The sequence below is a fragment of the Balaenoptera ricei genome, chromosome 20 (genome assembly GCF_028023285.1).
Source record: "Balaenoptera ricei isolate mBalRic1 chromosome 20, mBalRic1.hap2, whole genome shotgun sequence".
Classification (NCBI taxonomy): Eukaryota; Metazoa; Chordata; class Mammalia; order Artiodactyla; family Balaenopteridae; genus Balaenoptera; species Balaenoptera ricei.
The window spans coordinates 26,606,673-26,631,069 of record NC_082658.1 but is presented as its reverse complement, the minus strand read 5'-3'; the positions used below and the strand labels follow the sequence as shown (position 1 = coordinate 26,631,069).

Genomic DNA, 24,397 nt, shown 5'->3' with positions numbered 1-24,397 from the left:
GATGACCCAGGAGCGTCTGCGCAGGCGCGATTTTACGCACGGAGCCTCTGCGCACGCGCGCCTCCGCAGACGCGCGTGCGCAGCCGCAGTCCGCTTGCGCACCGAGCCGCGCACGAGCGGTAACGGTTGGATGGTGGCGTTGGTACCTTTTGTGGTTCCCATCGTGGGTGACAAAACCTTGCTGGTGTGGGAGCTGAGCTCTGGACCCACGGCCGAGGCCTTGCAAGTGAGCCGAGCCGGGGCGGAGGGAGGGCTGGAGGAAGCCACCTCGCGCCTCAGTAACTGGGCGCCCCTGGGTACTGCTTCAGCACCTCATCTGCCTGTGGTCTGCGCTGAGAGGAATCTTAGTTCTAGAGCCGACCTGAGCAGTCAGCTCGCCCCCACAGATTTTTGAGAGATAGTTCCCAGCAGATGGCATTGCCTCCTAATGCTTCTCGAAGCTTAGGATTTCAGAGGGAAACCTGTTGCTGAAATGAGAAGTGTTTGGAGTTGCAGGATCACCACAGTTGCCTGTGGCGAAGGGCTGGGGGAATAGAAGGGAACGGGCGGTTTGGCTTCCTGGGCGTGAAATTGCCTGCACTTACTTAGCATGGGACCACCCTACGGCATTCTCTGTTCACAGTCTTCTCCCAGTTTGGCCTTCAGTATTCGGTCCGAGTCTTCCCAAACGCAGCAGTGGCCGGTCCTGTGTTCTATGCCATCATCAAGGGATGCCCACAGAGCCCAAAAGGCATGCGACCAGAAGCAGCTTTTTCAGACATCTCCAGTGAAGGTGGGTCCAAATGTGGAATTCCTCGCTCTACTGGGATGAAGTGCTGAATTTAAAACTAATAGGCCGTCGGGAATTCCCTGGCGGTCCAGTGGTTAGGACTCTGCACTTTCACTGCTGAGGGCCCGGGTTCAATCCCTGGTCCGGGAACTAAGATCCCGGGGAGGGGGGGGGGGAAGGCCAGCGTTTGTACAGCACTGTGGTGTACAGAATGCTCTCAGATGCACTGCCCCACTGATCCCCCAGTTCCCCAGTTCTTTGTTTCTTTTTTTTAGATGAAGAAACTCGAACTCAGGATGGTTAAGTGACTGACTTAAGGTTCATGACAGTAAATGTGGAAACTAGAGGCCAAACCCAAACTTCACTGATGTTAAACACCATGTCAGTTTATGCTGCCCCTTAACTTAAGAAATCTTCACAAGAGTCTTCTTTATATTTACTCTTATGTGAATTTCAAATCTGTGAGGTTGACAAATTGCTTTTTAAATTTATTTATTTATTTATTTATTTATTTTTGGCTGCGTTGGGTCTCGTTGCTGCGCGCCGGCTTTGTCTAGTGGCGGCGAGCGGGGGTTGCTCTTCGTTGCGGTGCGTGGGCTTCTCATCGCGATGGCTTCTCTTGCTGCAGAGCACGGGTTCTAGGCACGCGGGCTTCAGTAGTTGTGGCTCACGGGCTCTAGAGCACAGGCTCAGTAGTTGTGGCACACGGGCTTAGTTGCTCTGCGGCATGTGGGATCTTCCCGTACCAGGAATCGAACCCGTGTCCCCTGCATTGGCAGGCGGACTCTTAACCACTGTGCCACCCGAGAAGTCCCGAGCTTGACAAACTTTTGTCAGATGTAACATAAAGGAGGCTTCGTCATCATCATCACCCTGAAACTGCCTATTCAGAACTCCCTTCAGATTCCAGAAAATGGTTAAAATATTCTTTAATGCATTGTAGAAACTTTACTCCATACTAACATGCCATCCAATTTTACTTCCCCAGAATTAACATTTCATTATGTGCCTCCATTCAGCCACCATTCCTTTTTCAAGGACCTTTTCAATTCCTCTGAATAAGTGAGTGAGGCTTCGATTTCCCAGACCTTTCACTTTAGAATTGTGTGTCTTCTCTGATTGGCTTCTTGCTCTGGCTACTTCCCACTGACCTTGCTGCCTGTTCTCACCCATATTTCTTTACTCACTGATTTCACCTTTATTGAATCTGAGAACTCTCCTCCGATGTGACTCCAGGTACACTACCTCCCACTTCTGTACCCTGTTTAACACCCTCTTCAATCCTGGCTGTACTCCCTGGGATTGAAATGATTTCATGTCAGACATTCTTTAATTTGCAGACCCTGCGACCATTTCACATAACCACTCAGATATTACGGATGGTCCTGGAAAGATTATGAGACAGTTACTTGGTATCATTTGTGAGTAATGAGTTCTTTTCTTACATTGGACATTAAGACCATTCCATAAGCTTAGGTTCTGAGATTTTCACAGCATAAAGCCCGTCACTGATAGAGTAATGACGAAAATGTTCTACAAGTCACTATAGAGTTGAGAGGAAAGGGCATTCGTATTAGATTTCTTTAATGCAGAGCCTTAGTTTACTACCCACACCCCCGAAATTGTTACCTACTTTAATTATGCGTTCTCTTTAAATTTTATTTATTTATTTATTTGGTTGCACCGGGTCTTAGTTGCAGCAGGCGGGCTCCTTAGTTGCGGCTCAAGGGCTCCCCAGTGGCGGCACGTGGGCTCCCCAGTTGCAGCAGGCAGGCTCCTTTAGTTGTGGCTCGCAGGCTCCTTAACTGTGGCGTGCGAACTCTTAGTTGCAGCATGCACGTGAGACCTAGTTCCCTGACCAGGGATCGAACCCGGGCCCCCTGCATTGGGAGCACGGAGTCTTAACCACTGCACCAGCAGGGAAGTTCCAATTATGTCTTCTTTTATTCATTAGCAGGTATACATACTTCTTATCTTTTTTCCCGTGTGTTTTTTATAAATACAGACAAGAGAATAACATCTTCAAATAAAATGAAGGAAAGGCCTAATGTATCTGAGTTTTTCTCAGTAGCACGAAGGGAAATGTTTGCCAGCAAGAACTGTGGCAAGGTTATCCCAGATGTCAACTGTCTCTACTACCCAGGGGCTCAGAGCCCTTCTGAAGCTTCCTAATTGTCCAGGACAGCTCCATTATGACTCACCGTACAGGGCCTAGCCTCCCTGTTTTAAATGTTGCAACACTCAACATTTAAAAATTAGTCTTCATTTCTCCTTCCCAGCAGGCAGCTTCAGTTGGAGAAAGTAATTTCGTTTTCTTATGTACTCATTCATTCACTCAGTCAACAGACCATCACTCCTCTATTATATGCCAAGATCTATGCTTGTTTCTGGTAACAAGGAAAGAATAATATATCGTTCCTTCAAGCACTTAAGGAGCTCATAAACTAGTGATGGAGGAAGATGCACAAACAAATCAATAAAGAATTAACAATGCTTTGACTTTATTTGTATTATTTGAATTTTTATGGCTATATTTCTATACTACACCCTATACTACACCCCGTTCAAAATGGAAATAGACATTTAAGAAAGAACTAGTGATGTAAAAAGATCCACAGTAATATGTAAGTTATTTAGAGAGTTAAGACTGGAAATATTTGCACTCTCAAAGAAGCTTGTTAATGCAGATGAACCTCTAATTCTTTTGGTTGCTTTATTTACATTTATAGAGGTATACGTATTCCCTCTTCTAACAGGGGTTAGTAACTTGGGGAGGGGGTGCTACAGATTAAGGTCCTAATTCAGTGGCAGGTCTATCTTATCTCCTCTTCAGGTCATATTCTCAAGCAGGAGCTACAGGATGAGATGACTAAAACAGTTCACTTCCTTTGCTTACCCCCAGCCCCGTGATAGGCTTCTGCTGGGCTTCCTTGGTTGCTTTCATCATCACTTTTACCACCAGAGGTCAGGGAACCTTCCGGTTAATCAGGGGCCCTGGAAATGATGCAGAAAAGTACTGAATGAAAAATAACAAATAACATTTATTTAGGGTTCACTGTGAACTCATTGCTTAAAATGTCCTACTTAATCTTTCTTCACAACCACTCTATGAAATTGGTATTGATAAATCTCAGGTATATCCAAAATAAGTCTCTATGTAGCGTTGTGATATTTTTAGGTCTTTTATGTCTTTAGGGTCGTCTCGGCACCAGACGTAAGGCGGTTCGACATAATACGCTAGCCCTAAACAGCTCCAGGTGCCAAGAATTGGCAAATTACTACTTTGGTTTCAATGGGTGGTCAAAAAGGATCATCAGGGTAAACTCTGTAGATTTTCTGTGACTAACCAGACTCCTTTCAACATTGAACTCCTAGACTTTAGAGAGAAGAATAGAACAGGGCTATGGGGAGGAGATGTGAGAGGCTTCCACATGGAAGTATCTGAGCATTGGCCTGCCACCTAGAATTAGTGATAATCTCAATGACTTGGATGGTGGTGTCCATAATTTCCTCCAGTATTTGTATGGTATATAATAAAAAATAGTTGTCCATATCTAGTCATTCATTTGCAAGTCTCACTTGATTCTGAAGCTATAGCATACCTAAACTATTACCTGGGATTGCTGGAGTTTAGTTTTTATCTCTGACACCAGAATATTTTGAAGTCTAGCCTTTAATTCAAAATCCTAACAGCTTCAGGATCTTTCTAACCTTGAAGAAAGAGAAAATGAAGATATTGTGACACCACTTCAGAAGCAAAGCCTGAAGCTCTTCTGTGCTTTAGAGGTGGCGTTGCCCTCCCACGAGTGCAGGAGTCCTGGAGCTGGCATGGCTGAGGAACCTTTGGATAAGTTGGAGGAAGGTCTGTTTTCCAGTATGTGTGTGTGTGTGTGGGGAGGTGAGGGAGTGGGATTTCTCTTTTTTCCTTTCTTTCTGAAACTCAACTTTTCAGATACATCATCACCTGGGCTAAGCAACTAAAGCCCTGGGCAGAATTTTTCTGCCGGACAATATAGGTTTTTATCTTAGGCAATACCTGACAGCACCTTAAACTTTAGATTTTAGAACTGACTGCCTGCCAAGAAGCTTAGGAGGAGGGAAAATTAGTTATTTTTATTTTTTGGTTAATAATTTGTTTTGTGCTAAAATAGTCCTTCAAATACACATGTCTTCTGGCCTTCAGTTATCCCAACAATATCATTGTCTAAAGAGTGAAATAAACTCTTGTGTAAATGTTCAGTCCTTTGCCTCCTATAGAGGGGCCTGAGCGGAAAAAGTAAATGTAGGTCCCTAGAAAGGGGATTCCGATTGGTACTGAGTTTTTTCCTAGAATCCATGGCACTTGGGCTTAGGGTTTTACGTCAGAGGCAGGGCTGTTCGCGAATGGAGTGGAGGAGGCTCCACCATCCACCTGAGTGGGTGATGGTTGAGGAGAGGCCAGATCATCTGCACTACCACCAAGTCTATCTCACTGTATGAACCCAGCCCTTTACGCACAGGAGAGCAGGGTCTGTAGCAGTGTAGCCTCAGCTTGTCCATTTGAAATCTGTGAGTAACATGAGATTTGTGCCGCGTTCTTGGTTTGCATTGCCCATCGAGTATTTTAGGAACTTCCAGAATAGATCTGAGCAGTAAAAGTGTGCCATGCCAGGGTATACCTACAACAGAGACATTCAACCATAGCCCAGTGTTGTGCCTGCCCTTAATCACAAAGATAATGATCTAAGAATGACAGATGCATGTTTAGTTTTAAACACATAACCTAGAAATCAGTTATTCAGATAGGCATTTTAAATTCATCTGTTTTGGTTGGATTTAGGGTCATTATCATTCCTTATGAAAAGGAAGGTAACCCAGAAGCTTGCTATTCAGAAGGCTATGACAGAAGCATTCCGGAAACTGCTGATTGTGGTTTTAGGTAGGACCTTTTTGATTGTCCTTGAAGTGCTTCGGTTTCAGTGAGCAAATCAACTTATTTGAAAAGTGAATTGGATGAAAATAATGGTTATCTAAAACATTACATATTCTTTCATTCACCAGATGCTTTCACAGCAGCAGTCTTAACTTTGTTCTTTGTGGCATTTATGAGAAAAACGACAGCAACTATGATCGTCCCCAGTGTTTAGATGTAGAATGACTTGCCTCAGTTCATACAGAAAGTGTTTGATCCAGTTCTTCCTCAATTGCTTGCTTATCATACAGAATAGTATAGTGATGATAAGCCTTGGACACCTGTGTTTGAGTCCTAACTTTGTCTCTTAGGTTTTGTTGTTGTTGTTGTTGCAATTTTAGGTTTTCCTAGCCAGAGACATTTGAAGGTATTTAATATCTCTAAGCTGCAATTTCTTTATCTGCAAATAGGGTTAGTAATTCAGCTTATCACCTAATGGGGGATATTGTAAGAGGAAATGAGATGATGAATGTCAAAAGCTTAGAACTATGCCTGAAACATAGTAAGCAGACAAAATGTATTGACTGTTATTATTATCGTTGTTTTCTTGTTGAAGAGTTTATTAGATTATGTTTTTGGAATCAGCTTAATTTCAGTTTTCATTTCTGATATATTGGGTGAATATGATTCTTATATAATAATCGGCTACGTTTTTGTGAGCCTTGAAAGGGGTCATGCTATTGAACAGCGTTGATTGTGTTCCCTATCGAGTTATACAGCGGTGAGAATGTCACAGGCTGTGCCCAAAGGAGACTTTATGATTAGTAGATTCCCGGAACAGAATTGCTCCTCTGCTTCACAGCCCTGCAGGCTTAGAGACTGAGGAATCCTAGCTAAGTTGTCAGAGACCTTATTTGCTTATAAGAGTTGACCGTGGCTTGGTCTTGGCCTTCCAGCCTGGGCAGTCCTTCCAGTGAAGTGTGACTTCCCTGGTCATCAGGCAGAATCTCCATCAGCTGTCAACTCTGGGTAACAACCTTTAAGAACCAAACTAAATGTCTGGGTTGTTTGTCCCTAATATGCAAAGGTATTGCGTATATGTACTCAAAACTCCTTAGACCGAAAAGCCTGGTGGCTCTAGCTTGCCTTGAGGAAAGCTGTATTGTCCAAAAGGTACATGGGCCAGTTTCTGCCAGTAGAGTGTTCAAATGCTCTCTCTCTCTCTCTCTCTGTCTCTGTCTCCAAAGCTTTGTTCATTGTATCTGGTAGAATTTTGGTCCCAAGGAGTAGGCACTTGCCTTGCTTCTGATATGAAGTATCTATTATAGTCCAGTGTTATCTATCCCAGGTTTGAACTCACTTTGACCCCCACCTAATGCCTTGTGTTTATTGATTTGAGTCCTCTCCCTCTTTTTCTTGATGAGTCTGGCTAATGGCTTGTCAATTTTGTTTATATTCTCAAAAAAACAGCTTTTTTTTTCAGTACCCAAAGTTCATTAAAATAAATGTCCTATGATATGTCCTTTAGTTGTAGTAAAATTAGCTCTTATATACTGTATTTTTAACTTTTCTCTCTTTGAATATCATTCACAGGCACAGACCTGAACTTCTTATATAATGATAATAACTTTTTCTCACTGATGTTCAAGTATTCACAACTTAGCTACTAGTAGCAGCTTTAAGATGACTCTTTGTCCTTTCACCATTATCCTAGACAATTTTTTTTTTTCACACACACACACACACAGTATTCTATTTTTACAAGAGATATATAGACTGACAACAAGCATTGTAAATGGATGACCACAACAAAAGCAACAATGATTGCAATTACCAAACACGAAACACACTCATACTATGTCATAATATTGACATTCAGTCCAGTAATCCTCCACTGTAACAGCTCCTTTACTTTGCAGTGAAAATTGATTTCTATATTCTTTGCCTCTGAGTCCTTATGGAATTTTTTCTTTTTAATTCAAAGAGAAAGTCACAAAAATTATAATCATCCTCATCAGTTCACTCAGTCCCTTGTAATTAATTTTTTTTTATCTTGATCTTTTGTTAGCACTTTTATGAGTCCATCAGTTTTCCATTAGAGTTCTGAAAATGCTTATTCATTCAGTTCAGCAGTACAGTTCCCAGAAACCTGTACTTGTCAGAGTCTTTTCTATGAATTCCTTGAAGATGAAACCCTTTTATAGGAACATATTTGCAAAAGCATCAGAGTACACCCAGAACTGTCTGTAACTGACAAAAGACTTAAAAATGACCACGGTTAAAGATTTGATGAAAGTTCATAATAGTGCAATTGACAATGAAATTTAGTTTTTTCTGAGATATACATTTTAAAGTAATAACTAGAATTATGACTTATAACATGATACCAGAACATATAAGATTTTTAGAAATTTCACGTAATGTCTGAAACATTTATATTAACATATTTCCATACAGATAAGCCAATGAAAGTTTAGTATTAGTTGTTTTGTTTGTTTGTTTGTTTATACTGCAGGTTCTTATCAGTCATCAGTTTTATACAAATCAGTGTATACATGTCAATCCCAATCGTCCAATTCAGCACACCACCATCCCCACCCCACCGCAGTTTTCCCCCCTTGGTGTCCATATGTCTGTTCTCTACATCTGTGTCTCAACTTCTGCCCTGCAAACCGGCTCATCTGTACCATTTTTCTAGGTTCCACATACATGCCTTAATATAGGATATTTGTTTTTCTCTTTCAGACTTACTTCACTCTGTATGACAGTCTCTAGATCCATCCATGTCTCAACAAATGACTCAATTTCGTTCCTTTTTATGGCTGAGTAATATTCCATTGTATATATGTACCACATCTTCTTTAACCATTTGTCTGTCGATGGGCATTTAGGTTGCTTCCATGTCCTGGCTATTGTAAATAGTGCTGCAGTGCACATTGGGGTGCATGTGTCTTTTTGAATTATGGTTTTCTCTGGGTATACGCCCAGTAGTGGGATTGCTGGATCATATGGTAATTCTATTTTTAGTTTTTTAAGGAACCTCCATAATGTTTTCCATAGTGGCTGTATCAATTTACATTCCCACCAACAGTGCAAGAGGGTTCCCCTTTCTCCACACCCTCTCCAGCATTTGCTGTTTGTAGATTTTCTGATGATGCCCATTCTAACTGGTGTGAGGTGATACCTCATTGTAGTTTTGATTTGCATTTCTCTAATAATTAGTGATGTTGAGCAGCTTTTCATGTGCTTCTTGGCCATCTGTATGTCTTCTTTGGAGAAATGTCTATTTAGGTCTTCTGCCCATTTTTGGATTGGGTTGTTTGTTTCTTTAATATTGAGCTGAATGAGCTGTTTATATATTTTGGAGATTAATCCTTTGTCCATTGATTCGTTTGCAAATATCTTCTCCCATTCTGAGGGTTGTCTTTTCGTCTTGTTTATGGTTTCCTTTGCTGTGCAAAAGCTTTGAAGTTTCATTAGGTCCCATTTGTTTATTTTTGTTTTTATTTCCATTACTCTAGGAGGTGGATCAAAAAAGATCTTGCTGTGATTTATGTCAAAGAGTGTTCTTCCTATGTTTTCCTCTAAGAGTTTTATAGTGTCCGGTCTTACATTTAGGTCTCGAATCCATTTTGAGTTCATTTTTGTATATGGTGTTAGGGAGTGTTCTAATTTCATTCTTTTACATGTAGCTGTCCAGCTTTCCCAGCACTACTTATTGAAGAGACTGTCTTTTCTCCATTGTATATCTTTGCCTCCTTTGTCATAGATTAGTTGACCATAGGTGCGTGGGTTAATCTCTGGGCTTTCTATCTTGTTCCATTGATCTATGTTTCTGTTTTTGTGCCAGTACCATATTGTCTTGATTACTGTAGCTTTGTAGTATACTCTGAAGTCAGGGAGTCTGATTCCTCCAGCTCTGTTTTTTTCCCTCAAGACTGCTTTTGCTATTCGGGGTCTTTTTTGTCTCCATACAAATTTTAAGATGATTTGTTCTAGTTCCATAAAAAATGCCAGTGGTCGTTTGATAGGGATTGCATTGAATCTGTAGATTGCTTTGGGTAGTATAGTCATTTTCACAATGTTGATTCTTCCAATCCAAGAACATGGTATGTCTCTCCATCTGTTGGTATCATCTTTAATTTCTTTCATCAGTGTCTTATAGTTTTCTGCATACAGGTCTTTTGTCTCCCTAGGTAGGTTTATTCCTAGGTATTTTATTCTTTTTGTTGCAATGGTAATTGGGAGTGTTTCCATAATTTCTCTTTAAGATTGTTCATCATTAGTGTATAGGAATGCAAGAGATTTCTGTGCATTAATTTTGTACCCTGCAACTTTACCAAATTCATTGATTAGCTCTAGTAGTTTTCTGGTGGCATCTTTAGGATTCCCTATGTATAATATCATGTCATCTGCAAACAGTGACAGTTTTACTTCTTCTTTTCCAATTTGGATTCCTTTTATTTCTTTTTCTTCTCTGATTGCCGTGGCTAGGACTTCCAAAACTATGTTGAATAATAGTGGTGAGAGTGGACATCCTTGTCCCGTTCCTGATCTTAGAGGAAATGCTTCCAGTTTTTCACCATTGAGAATGATGTTTGCCATGGGTTTGTCGTATATGGCCTTTATTATGTTGAGGTAGGTTCCCTCTATGCCCACTTCCTGGAGAGTTTTTATCATAAATGGGTGTTGAATTTTGTCAAAAGCTTTTTCTGCATCTATTGAGATGATCATATGTTTTTTATTCTTCAATTTGTTAATATGGTGTATCACATTGATTGATTTGCATATATTGAAGAATCCTTGCATCCCTGGGATAAATCCCACTTGATCGTGGTGTATGATCCTTTTAATGTGTTGTTGGATTCTGTTTGCTAGTATTTTGTTGAGGAGTTTTGCATCTATATTCATCAGTGATATTGGTCTGTAATTTTCTTTTTTTGTAGTATCTTTGTCTGGTTTTCGTTATCAGGGTGATGGTGGCCTCATAGAATGAGTTTGGGAGTGTTCCTTCCTCTGCAATTTTTTGGAAGAGTTTGAGAAGGATGGGTGTTAGCTCTTCTCTAAATGTTTGATAGAATTCACCTGTGAAGCCATCTGGTCCTGGACTTTTGTTTTTTGGAAGATTTTTAATCACAGTTTCAATTTCATTACTTGTGATTGGTCTGTTCATATTTTCTGTTTCTTCCTGGTTCAGTCTTGGAAGGTTATACCTTTCTAAGAATTTGTCCATTTCTTCCAGGTTGTCCATTTTATTGGCATAGAGTTGCTTGTAGTAGTCTCTTAGGATGCTTTGTATTTCTGCGGTGTCTGTTGTAACTTCTCCTTTTTCATTTCTACTTTTATTGATTTAAGTCCTCTCCCTCTTTTTCTTGATGAGTCTGGCTAATGGCTTGTCAATTTTGTTTATCTTCTGAGAAAACCAGCTTTTAGTTTTATTGATCTTTGCTATTGTTTTCTTTGTTTCTATTTCATTTATTTCTGCTCTGATCTTTATAATTTCTTTCCTTCTGCTAACTTTGGGTTTTGTTTGTTCTTCTTTCTCTAGTTCCTTTAGGTGTAAGGTTAGATTGTTTTTTTTTTTTTTTTTTTTTTTTTTTTTTTTTTGAAATTCACGTTCTTTTATTTATTTATTTATTCATTCATGGCTGTGTTGGGTCTTCGTTTCTGTGCGAGGGCTTTCTCTAGTTGTGGCAAGCGGGGGCCACTCTTCATCGCGGCGCGCAGGCCTCTCACTATCGCGGCCTCTCTTGTTGCGAAGCACAGGCTCCAGACGCGCAGGCTCAGTAGTTGTGGCTCACGGGCTTAGTCGCTCCGCGGCATGTGGGATCCTCCCAGACCAGGGCTCGAACCCGTGTCCCCTGCATCGGCAGGCAGACTCTCAACCACTGTGCCACCAGGGAAGCCCGGTTAGATTGTTTACTTGAGATTTTTCTTGTTTCTTTAGGAAGGCTTGTATAGCTATAAACTTCCATCTTAAAACTGATTTTGCTGCATCCCGTAGGTTTTAGATCGTCGTGTTTTCATTGTGATTTGTCTCTAGGTATTTTATGATTTCCTCCTTGATTTCATCAGTGATCTCTTAGTTATTTAGTAACCTCCGCGAGAGGCTGTTTCATCTTCAGGAGAAGTGACTTCTCAGGAAAATCCTTTTCCAGAATTATTTTCTCTTTCAGACCCTTCTATAGAAAACACTACTTCAGAAAACAATACTGCACAAAATGTTTCTGAAGAAATTATTTCTACAGGAAACTCTAGTCTGCCAGGAGGAACCAGCCCTGGAAACACTACCCATAGGAACGTCTCCACTGCACATTCTACTGTTGCTGCAGACAACAGTATGCCAACTGTTCAACACACCAACGAAACACAATGGGAGTACCACAACACGGGCACTGAATTATCCTCTAAGCCCACAGGCTTCACTTTCCTAGGGTTCACATCCCCGGGTGATCAAGTTGAAACTCAGCTAAAGCAGCAGCTACGGTCCCTCATCCCCAACAGTGACATGCGAAGGCTCATTTCTCATGTTATCCAGACTCTGAAAATAGACTGCTCGGAGACCCACGTGCAGCTGGCCTGTGCCAACCTCATCTCTAGAACAGGCCTCCTGATGAAGCTTCTCAGCAAGCAGCAGGAAGTAAAGGTGTCCAAAGCGGAATGGGATACGGACCAGTGGAAAAGTGACAACTCTGTCAGTGAGAGCACAGAAGCCCAGAGTGAGCAGAAAGAGCAGGAGTCAAGTGAGGTGAGGAGAACCCCTGAAACATGGGACCTGGACTTTTACTCACTTTAGGACATGCCATGAACGTGCCCAAGCAGGAATACCACGGGCCCCTAGTCTGTATCTTATCTTCAGACATGACACTGGCTAAGACAGTGATCTCCCACTTGGCTCATTTAGAGAGTGTGCCACTATTCCTAGGGTAGACGAGAAAAGGACATAACACAAGACAAATAAATTGTAGATAAATAAGTTGTAGAAGAAAATGCTAATGATAAGATTAATAACATTAAATTTGGCTTGTTCTTATAGAAGCTACTCGCCTGAAAGGATTGGGTTTTATAGTAGTTTAAGAATAGTTAGCTATTGTTTACAATAGGTTTAAGAAGAGTTACCTTTCATCCCTTCTATCTCCTTGTTTTTAAAAAACTGTTATTTATTTTTTTAGCTCACAAAAGAAGTTCCAGGATATGGCTGTAACAACAAACTCATCTTGGCAATATCTGTAACTGTAGTAGTGACGATTTTGGTTACAATTCTCTGTCTCATTGAGGTAAGGACAATAATTCATTCAGATCCAGAACCCACAAACTGAGAATCAAAGGCACCTTTCCACCTACTACTACTTGATTCTTCCCTTTAGTCATGAGGACTGAGATACACTTTGTTCTTTTACTGAAAATTATATCCCCAGGATTTTTTTTTTCTTTTTTTCGGTGCGTAGGGTCTTCATTGCGGTGCATGTGCTTCTCATTGCGGTGGCTTCTCTTGTTGTGGAGGACGGGCTCTAGGCACGTGGGCTCAGGAGCTGTGGCGCACAGACTTAGTTGCTCCGCAGCATGTGGGACCTTCCCAGACCAAGGATCGAACCCGTGTCCCCTGCACTGGCAGGCGGATTCTCAACCATTGTGCCACCAGGGAAGTCCCCACAGGATTTTTAAGGGAACTTCACTGCCAGGAGATCTCTATGGAATTGGATCCATGATAACAAGCCATTGGACTATTTTGACAAGTTAAGTTTATAAGAAGGCCAGAGTTGACATGATAGTAAAATTTCCTCAACTCAAAAAACTATGCTGATTTGATGTACTCACCTGTCACTCTCAGTCTACTGTTGATTTCTTTCCTTGTTGGCTGAAGTGATGAGAGGTATACGATCTCCATACTCATGGAGCTATCAGTCACCCTGGGAGGGCTAAAAGGACATGCCTAAAAGATAAAAGTATGATCTCGTCAATTCCTTAGGTTTACTTAGCAGCTTTCTTCTCCGGTGTATTAGGAATTGTGTAGATAGGTTCCATTAAAACACTGCAAGTAATATCCTGCCGCAGGCTACCCTAAAGTATGTCATATTTATAGTAGCCTATTCCTGGAGCTAGCCTGTTTACCTTTTGGTCAGTTACATAATAGTTTGTTACTTTTCCCAACAGGCAGTTGCTAACATTAAAAGAGTGATTTTAATGAGCTAGCGATCTTGATTCTACCCTACCAGTCCAACCTGCTTTATTTACCTTTTCTCTTGTAATGGCAGCCCTCCTTTCCAGCCAGAGCAGCTCCTCACTATACACTAGTTACACCACACCCATTCCTACTTTTGTCTGTGCCTTTGCCCATCTAAAGTTCCTTGATTTTGCTTTGCCTGTGGAAGTCCTATGAATCCCGCAAAAGCCAACTCAAGTTCAGATATCTTTCTTCATAAAGCCTTCCCTGAATACTCCAGCTCTCCTGATCCTAGTCCTGTGAGGTTTGTCACCATTTCTTAGGGGCCATAGCAAAGCAGTCCCCTCCCCTCAAGCTCACAAAAGTGATAAGCAGTTTTTTAAAAGGCAGCCCCCCAAGAGAGAAACACCAAGGTTAGCACATCATGGAGCTGAGCAGAGACGTGTAAGGACCAATGGCTTCCTGGCCTATCAGACTTGAATAAAACCTGACATGATGTACTAACTTCTAAAGAGAAATGTGTCTATCTGCAGGAGGGTTGGTCAGTAGTGAAAGCATAGAAAAGGTGAGGAGAGACCAACATGGGCAGTGCCCATCCTCACATTGCCCGAGAGTAGAGATGGCACCTTAGGCCTCAGAACTGAAGAGTCAGGCCCACTAGCCAGGCTGTGCCTGTTGAGGAGCTGGATGGATCCAGCTGCCTCAGGCCTTCCCATTAAATTCTGGATTCAGCTGATTCCTTTTCTAATTCTGTTCTCACCAAGTAGCCTTCGATTGTGTGATTGTGCTTTAGTGTGCCACGGAGGCCTGTCTCCACAGAAGGTAATTCTCTGATTGTGTAGACACGGATGCCCTGTGTGTAGAACAGATGTATTTCTCATTGTCAAGTAACAATTTGGCATTCTGATTTTTGATCAATCCTGTGCTATTGATAAAGTGAGACTGCCACAACAGGAAGACGTGAGTTCTCTGTTGGTGAGGAAGCGTATGATTTCTGAGCCTAGGAGGCTGGGGACTAGCATGGGGTCAGCTTGCTAGTCATTGGCCATTGCCCAGACTGTCCCCTCTACATCTCCAGGTGGCATGTGGCCTTTTGCTTTTTTAGAATTTCTGTAAAGTCCCCTTTTTATTGTTTCTAACTTCTATGTAGTTTAACCTTGAATTTGTTTTGTTTTGTTTTGGCCTGTGGGATCTTAGTTCCCCAAGTAGGGATTGAACCTGTACCCTTGGCAGTGAAAGCGAGGAGTCCTAACCGTTATTTCCTCTCCCCACTTATATGATAAGCTCTTTGAGGACAGGGGCCATGCAGTGTTATTCCTATGGTAGACACTACTGGTGTTCAACAGAAGGGAGATGAGGCGTTATGTCCATTCCACAGTGAGGAATCATACAACCGAATATTTATTTGAAGTAACATCTAATCCAGCAATAGACCATGTGTTTTTAAGACTTTTGAAATGTCATGTTTTAATATTCCAATCAGTGGGAGAAAATGAATAAATGGTGATAGAATAGCTGCCTAACTATTTGGGGGGTAAAGAATAGCAGATCCCCATTTTTCATCTTAAATAAACAGATTTCCATAAATGTGAAAAAAGACCACATAAAGGTATTAGAAGAAAATAAAAGCAATATTTTTATAATCTTATGGTGGGAAAGAGCCTTCAGAGCCTGATGCCACAAGCAGAGCCTTTGATATATTCCACCATCTTGTCTGTGACACCAGCTTAGCACTGATTCATGCCAAGCATAAGATGAAGAGTTATCCATATATTGTCTGATTTAATGCCCACAGTTCTGTGAGGATGGTATTACTATCCCTCCTTCATAGATGAAGGAGATCAATGTAAGGCCAGGGTGGCCAAACCAAAAGCAGAAGCCAGTTTCACCCGACTGCAAAGCTTGTGCTCCCTACTCCACTCTTTTGTCTTGTCTCCTTAGATAAAAAACACTGGAAAGATTTGAAACACTGGAATTCAGTGAAAGCCAGTATTTCTTTACTATAAAGAGTTTTTTGTTTCTTTGTTTGTTTGGGGGTGGCGGGGTTTGGCCATGCTGTGCAGCTTGCGGGATCTTAGTTCCCTGACCAGGGATTGAAACTCGGGCCACAGCAGTGAAAGCGCAAGCCCTAACCACTGGACCACCAGGGAACTCCCAAGAGTTTTATAAGTCAACAAGAAGAAGACAAACAGTCCAGGGAAACAGGGGACAGGGGCTGTTCAGAGTAGCAGGTGTGTTGACAGTCTGCCACCATATCTGCCCGTCCTCTCCTCATGGCTCATGTGGGGTGGATTTTGTTAGCCAGGCCTTTGTCACCTCATGACGTACAAATAATCGCTAATATTTTCTTCAAGTACTTTTATAATCTGTCTAGAATTTGTTGTATTTGTTTTTTAGTGTGGTTGGGGTAGGGGATCTAACTTTTCCCCTCTACATGAAGATCTAATTGTTTTCAAATCTTTCACTGAATGGTTTATTCTTTCTTCCCTGGTCTAATATACTATCTTCATCTGGACTCTATTCTGTGATCCAGTTATCTTGTCCTGTACCAGTACCAATATCACACTGCTTAATTCCAGTTGCTCTATAACATATTTTATATCTGGTAGGTCAAGTTCCTACTCTTTGACCTTCTTTTTCATACATTTCATAACTATTCTTACATATATTCTCACCAAATGTCAGCTGGCAAGGTTTTATTTAAAAATTATTTTGGATATAAATGGATTGCATTGAATTTGTAGGTTAATTTGAGGAGAATTGACCTCTTTACAACATTCTAGGAGGATGGTATCTCATGCCATGTAAGTACTTCTTAATGTCCTTCAGAAAAGTTTGAATATTTTCATCACAGAGGTCTTACAAATTTTTGGTTAAGTTTATTGCTAGGTACTTTATGCATTTTTATTGATATAGTAAATGGGATGTTTCTTCTGTTTTTTAGTGAGTTATTTGTGTTATATGGGAAAGCTATTGAGGCTTCTATGTTGATCTCTTGATTTTGTATGTAGCCATCTTACTCATGTTACTTCCAATAAAATTTCGGTTGATTCTTTTGGTCTTTTTAGGTCCCTCATTTCATATGCAAATATGTTTGTCTCTTCCTTTCCAATACTTCGTTTTTCTTATCGTACTGATTAATACCTCCTCCACAATGATCGATAGTAGCAGTAATGATGGACATCCTACTCTTGTTCTTGACTTTAAAGTAATGCTTAGGTTTCTGCTAGATACTTTTATTTTCTTTTCCTACTTCTAAGAATTTTTATTAGGAATTATCTGTTGAACGTTATCTAAAACAGTCAATAAAATATATCGCCAGCTGCATGCAAGACCCTACGTTAGGTACTGTGGAAGAGTCAAAGGATTATTAAACAGGGTAGAATTCCTTTCCTTAAAAAAGTTGTCGTCTCACTGAGTAGATAAGATTTAAAGTAAAAAGGAATGAATAAAGATTTGGAAATAATTGTAATGGATAATCATGATCATGTTTTCTTTCAAAACAGATTATTCTCATAGAATTGCAAAAGGGGAAGATAAAAAAAGAAGCAGAAGGTAAATATTGGTCTTTTAAAGCAGAATTTTACAACTACAGGAGAACTATATCTATTTCAATTTCCTCACCAAAGGCAGGAAGAATGTTTAATTACCCTAATGGTTTACCCTAATTTATTTATCAGCAGAATTAGCTCCCCAGCCCAAGCTGAGTTAGAACAGGACTGGCACAGATTCATCTGCTTTCACTAGTCCTTTAAGGAAAGAGGGTGGACAGGGAGAGGTTTTGGTTATACCAGTTCCTGCTGGCCTAGTGCCTGGTTCCTAGGCATCAGGCCAGGCCAGAGGCCTTCTAGGTGGCTCTGCGGTAGGGAGGGCCACATGGTTGGGGATTTAGAGGCTGGCCTCACTCAAAGCTGACGAAAGGTAGAACATATGAGTCCCTTCTGTAAAGTGGCAAGAAAACTTCTCTTTTCACCCTACTGTTTTTCAGGCCCCTACTCTCTATTCCCTTTATCCAAACCTCATAGAATTTTAACCGGGAGAAACTTTAGACAGTAGTTTGTCTCTTCCTTTTATAATAAGGAAATGGAGAAAGAGAAAGGGAAAATATCTTGCCCCATGGTCATACTGCTAGTGATTATCAAAAAGAAGATGGTCCCTTTCCACTGAGGACTTCTCTACTGATCACACTGTGCTTGGGCTGTGAGCTACGTTTTATGTCACAATTCAGTATACACATACTATATGGGCATAAGTAGTTTCGGAAACAAACTTATTGTGAACTCTGATTTTTTTCTATTCTATTTGTATTCAAAAAGAGTATTTTGTGTTTCCCTGCTGGTCATGGCCTTTAAACTATTTCACAATTCACGACACCTCAGTGACAGCCTGCAATATGAAAGTCAGAGAGCTATAGATAACTTTGCTAGTTGGATTCAGGTGTTTACTTGGTGTGATTCAACTTATAGGATAGGATAGAGCAGCCAGGAAAATAAAAGCACCTTCTCCCCACAGCCACACCCCCAGCAAATGCTGCATGTGCGACTAAGTCCAAAGCGGACTGGTGTGAAGCGCATCTAGAGAGTAACGTGTTTCTGCCCAGCGCCATAGTGCAGTGTTTTCTCTGCACGAGGGCTCTTGGCCAAGGGCCAAGAAAGGTGAACGGGGCTGAAAATCCTGCCTATACTCCATGTTAAGCCACATGCAAAGGTCTCCCCAGAGACACGGTGGGGGGGCCATTTTGGACAGACACAGAGAACTTCTGGAAGGCCAGCATGCATGGGATGATTTTCAAGATCCCGGGTCTGTGGTGATTTTGCTCATTGTGATTATGGACTGAGGTACCCATTTAGTCCTAATAAGACCAGAGATAACACATTGTGAGAGAGATGAAAAATGACATGTAACACTAACTGTGTGTGTTTTCCTCTAAGGGGCTTTTTTCGATTTCTGCTGCATCAGAGAAGCTCAGGGGAAAGTGAGAGTCAGGTAAATTTGAGGGGGATATAGTACTGTGGCCAGAGAAAGCAGGGGAGATGCTGAATTAATATTTCCCTTTCTGTGTTCCAGGAGGGCTTTTTCGGGAGAAGGCGGCCACTTTGGCTTAGGGATATGTATAGGCCTCTCAACGCCACATGCAAGGAAAACATGGCACAGAAGCTACACGACAGGGAGTCTTCTGATGAGGATGAGATATTCTATAAGGATGCAGGGTAAATGATAGGGGACAGTTTAAAATTCTCATCTAAAATGAGGAAATAATGAAAACTATAATTGTTCCTTTCAAAAGTAAAAGCCTTGGCATTATTCTTCTTACCCCAGGGAAGTCATCAAAGCCCCAGCAGAGAAGCTTCTGACTGCATATTGGGTTGATGAAGGGGCGGGTGAGGAAAGTGAGACAGCACACGAGACTGCCACAGAGTGAGCCCTGTTCTGCCTCAAGCCACCTGCAAATTTTATTTTCTAATATTGGCTTCTCAGCATTGCTTGCAAAATACTTATTTTTCTCATACTAAAATGTATAAATTCATAGCCAAGTCTAACCATGTGGTAAGGAATTAAAATGTAAATAGTTGAATATTTATACACCACTAACAAGGGCCTGCAAGAAGAAGCAGAGCTGAAACTAGAATCCCTCATGGTAGCCAGTACTTCCACAAGAGGAAATGTGGGCAAAGGAGGATGAGTAGAAGGATGAAGAGGGGCTTCCCTCCCTTGTTTCCCCAGTATCATCAGTCCCTGGGAACTGGAAAACATACCATCCTCAAGGGGCATAGATCATTAAATCAAATAGCAATTTATTCTGGTGCTCTCTCTCCTGGTTCTTCAAGTACCAGTTATTTACAACATGCTCGACCTCCTGCCCATAGAGGATCATCTACTTCTGGCCCCTCTCGTACGGTCATTGGGGTTGCCAGAATATTTGGATCACTGGGTCTCCCTCCACTGTGAAGCCAAGGCCCGACTTTTCTCCCAAGTTCTCAAACTCATGTACAAATGTGTACCCTGTCTTGGTAGGGGGTTCTCCACCATTTCAAGCTGGCGGAAAATTCCCATTGGGTTGTTTTTTTTCTTTAAAAAGAAATCCCAACCCTTGGATAACTAGCAGGGAGGTGCCAGAAAGACAGGGTAAAGAAGAATGTGTGAGAGCAGCCATTGCCCAAGACGGCCCTCCTCAGGCCCTGGCCTCTCCTGACCCCCCTGAGGGTCAGCTGTGTGCTGCTCGGCTCCCTCCAGCTCAGCCCAGCCCCAAACCTACCCACCTCTTGCCTCACCCAGCACAGACCCAGGGCTGCATGATTCCAAGTGCTTATATAGTGACAGTGCCACCTGCGGAAGGTGCAAAGGCTCTTCCACTCCTGCCAAGAAAGTCATTAATCACATTTCTTAAGTCAGTGAGAGTTAAATACATTAATGAGTAAAAGAAATTCTGAATGAACAAGATTTGATAATCTACCAAAATGACCACAGATATTGCTGGTGGTTTAGTAATATGAGGTGAAGGACTGTGCAAGCCATGGGGTGATAGCAAACGGTCCCCCAGAGTATCAGTGGGCCTGGGGAGATAGCCCAGCAGGTTCTGCCGGTTGGGTGGGGTTCCAAGCAAAGTGAACGGCCCATCAGTTCTTCTGCGTTATGAGTTTGCTGATGCTGCATGAGAGACATCTGTTCTCTCAGTGCCTGCCCAAGTCACCTCCCAAAGGTTCTTACTGAGAATGAAAAACAAGTGTTTTTCTCTGGGCGGTGACTTCAGTGAGCCAACAAGTATTTACTGTGTTTAAGGCACATGACTAATACTACTAACAATAGGAAGCAGCAGCAGCTAACATTTACCACTTGCTTGCTTGGTGACCAGCCCTGGATTAGGCATCTTATGGTCTTATTTAGCCCAACAGTCCGTGGAAGCATATCTTGTTAGCCTCGTTTGACAAATAGGAAACAGGGTTTAAAGAATGTAGGTAACCTGCTCAAGGACCCAAGGCCCCACGTCCAAAAGTGTGAGTTAAAGTTGGAGCCCAGAACCGTTAGACTCCAACAGGGATGCAAAGACGTATACGCTGTGTTTGCCACCAAAGAGTTGATAATAATGAGGAGAATGAGGCAGCTGCTGTTTATTGAGCACCTGCTATGGACCAGGTACAGTACTAGGCACTTTGGTTACACTATTAGGTCACAAAAGCGGAAAGTCCCCATGCCCGCTCAAACTCTGTAATGAGTGGGGGTCTGATTTCAGTAAGAGAGGTGGTCACAAAGACAGGGAGCTGACGAGAAACCAGGGGTAGAGGTCCTTGTACTGCTGGGCTTCCCAAAGTGTGGACCAGGATTCCAGGTAGCTCCAGGTTCCTATTTTGGGATATTTCCATTATTTCAAAGTTGGTACATAAATGAGGCTTAGATAATATTTTTTGTATCATACTACCTCAGATTTGCACAAGTTTTTACTAGTCTCAAATGCTACCCTACCATATTTCTAAATTAAAATTCCCAAGAGTAAGATTCTGCTTGGCCCAGCTTGACCGAGATTGGGCAGTGTTTTTGCCAGAGCCAGAGACTTCACCTGGCCAGCCTGTGAGTGAGCTGTCTCTCCTTGGATCAGGGACTCATCCCTGGCTGTGGCCCAGAAGCAGGAGGGGTGCCCAGGGTCAGGTGGTACAAAACATGGCCGCCTGGTGCTGCCTCTGTCACCATCTTATGATGGACAAACTAGCTCAGAGCCCAACTCCTTACTGAGACCTGAGAGATAGAAGGGGAGAGGGAGAGACAAGGCCAACAGCTACTAGATGAATGCAAATTCTGATTCCGATGAAATCTGTCAGAGAATTAAGCCACTTTTTAAAAGATAATGAAATGAGACAATATATGATTAGGGGAAAACTGATACAGGGAAGAAAATTGTAGGATTCAGAGGAGGGAAGGTTAGGAAACTAGGGAGGGTCCATGAAAAAGGTAGAACTTGATCTGAGCCTGGATTATATGCCAGACACTGTGCCTGGTGCTGGGGAAAGAGTTGATTAGGACAAAGTCCCTGCTCTTGTGGGGCCCTAAGACTGAGCGGAGGCACAGACACCTGAAGACATATTATACAGAGAAGACAGTGTGTTGACATGACAATGGCAGTGTACCAAGAAGTGGTTCAGCTTTGGTTGGCTGGAAAGGAGTAAATGTGAGGGATGGCTTAGAGGAGGGGAAGAAGAAGAAAGCCAAACAGAAGTTTCTTGGGAGGACGAGATGAAGGAAAGGCATTCTAGACGGAGGACAGTACAGAAGCAAGAAGCATGAAACCTTGGGTGGGCTTGAAGCGTGTGCAGTCTGGTGTTCCGAAGCATGAAGCACAAGGAGGAAAGGGCAGTAGGTGAGGCTGTGCGGGAGAGCAGAGACCCAATCCCAAAGGGCCTGGTCAAGGCACATGGCCTTGACCAAACAGAGCACAAACTACAATGTTTTAAATAGAGAAGAGACATGACCAAGCTTGAGTTTTATAAAGAGTACTTTGATGGTGGCCTAAAAGTAGAGAGGCCGAGAGGTCAACTTGGGTGTTTAGACCAAGTAGGACATGGGAGAAAATGGGGCACCAGACCAGACGTTTTGATGCAACTGAAGAGCATGTACGCTGGATACACATGAGTGAGAACTGAAAGGACAAGAGCTTATGTTCAGAGAATGAAGGATTATACATTTAAGATTTTTTATGACAAATTCCAGATGATGATAAGGTCCAAATGTAACCTGGGAATGGAGATCAGTGAGGTGTTGGGAATCCAGAAGGTGATGAGAAATAATTCGGATAGTCCTGGACACTCATTCCTTTCCCCTTTCAGTAGCTCAGTAAAAAGCTAGCTCAGCAGGTACCACAGAGCTCAATGGAAAAAATAGGCTCTCCCTCCTACTGCAACCATTTCTGTCACCAAGCAGTTGCCACTGTTAGTAGTATACACGTTCCCTGCCTCACCATCCCTGTAACTGTGACGCACTCCAGGCTGGCTCCTTCTCTACGGGAACTCTGGTCATGGGACACACAATCCAGCTAAGTCTGGTCTAATCCCCTTCTCTGAAAGCTTGAGGGATTGAATGCACCCTGTTATTGTTCTGCTTATAAGTTCCCCCCACCCCGAACAATAAAACCCTACTGTATATTTGCACAGTAGGGGGTTGAGGAATTTCGTGCCCAGGAAAATCTGTGGGTTGTTGGCATGGTAAGTATTGTGGTAGATGTGGAACCTAGAAAAATGGTACAGATGAGCCAGTTTGCAAGGCAGAAGTTGAGACACAGATGTAGAGAACAGACATATGGACACCAAGGGGGGAAAACTGCGGTGGGGTGGGGATGGTGGTGTGCTGAATTGGGCGATTGGGATTGACATGTATACACTGATGTGTATAAAATTGATGACTGATAAGAACCTGCAGTATAAAAAAACAAACAAAACAACTAATACTAAACTTTCATTGGGTTATTTGTATGGAAATATGTTAATATAAATGTTTCAGACATTACATGAAATTTCTAAAAATCTTATATGTTCTGGTATAATGTTATAAGTCATAATCCTAGTTATTATTTTAAAATGTATATCTCAGAAATAACTAATTTTCTTGTCAACTGCATTATTATGAACTTTCATCAAATCTTTAACCGTGGTCATTTTTAAGTCTTTTGTCATTTACAGACAGTTCTGGGTGTACTCTGATGCTTTTGCAAATATGTTCCCATAAAAGGGTTTCATCTTCAAGAAATTCATGGAAAAGACTCTGACAAGTACAGGTTTCCGGTAACTGACTGTACTGCTGAACTGAATGAATAAGCATTTTCAGAACTCTAATGAAAAACTGATGAACTCATAAAAGTGCTAACAAAAGATCAAGATGGAAAAAAAATTAATTACATGGCACTGAGTGAACTGATGAGGATGAGTATAATTTTTGTGACTTTCTGTTTGAATTTAAAAAAAATAAAAATAAAAAATAAACAAAAAAAATCCCACAAGGACTCAGAGGCAAAGAATATACAAATCAATTTTCACTGCAAAGTAAAGGAACTGTTACAGTGGAGGATTACTGGACTGAATGTCAATATTATGACATAGTATGAGTGTGTTTCATGTTTGGTAATTGCAATCATTGTTGCTTTTGTTGTGGTCATCCATGTACAATGCTTGGTGTCAGTCTATTTATCTCTTGTAAAAATAAAATACAGTGTGTGTGTGTGTGAAAAAAAAAAGGAAAAAAGAAAAAAGAAACTGTGTTCCCAAATGAAACCCTGGGATAGGATTAGTCATTTACATCTTTTAAAAATAAAGTTCAACAGTATTAGAGCTGTGGTATACTTATTGGGAAAAAAAAAGGATTGTGGTAGAGGAAACGACTTGGAGCCGAGGACCGAAGTCCCCAACCGTTACAAGGGCATCATTCACTAATATGCCAGTTCAAAATACTGAGAGTCTCAAGTCTGTCTGGTTCAACCCCTGAATCAGACAGTGTATTGATTATCTGGTGGTATGTAACAGATCACACCAAAATAGTGGCTCAAAACAACAATAAACATTTATTCCTCACAATTTCTGAGTCAAGCCTTTAG

The 24,397-nt window shown here is 41.7% G+C and overlaps 1 protein-coding gene across 4 annotated transcripts; it reads left to right on the top strand.

The window, feature by feature from the left end:
* Positions 1–76: 76 nt before the first annotated feature.
* LOC132355881 (leucine-rich repeat-containing protein 37A2-like) lies at positions 77–24,346 on the top strand. 4 transcript variants are annotated; one of them, XM_059908444.1, is made up of 10 exons: positions 77–226; positions 623–772; positions 4,463–4,631; positions 5,589–5,687; positions 11,909–12,408; positions 12,833–12,937; positions 17,331–17,379; positions 18,756–18,810; positions 18,892–19,034; positions 23,490–24,346. In XM_059908444.1, the coding sequence occupies exons 1-10, from the start codon at positions 131–133 to the stop codon at positions 23,573–23,575; spliced, it is 1,452 nt and encodes a 483-aa protein (XP_059764427.1). In that variant the 5' UTR covers positions 77–130; the 3' UTR covers positions 23,576–24,346. The 4 variants fall into 4 exon arrangements, with proteins under 4 accessions (XP_059764427.1, XP_059764430.1, XP_059764429.1 ...); XM_059908447.1 differs by lacking the exon at positions 5,589–5,687 and having other exon boundaries at positions 12,095–12,408; XM_059908446.1 differs by lacking the exon at positions 5,589–5,687.
* Positions 24,347–24,397: the final 51 nt, after the last annotated feature.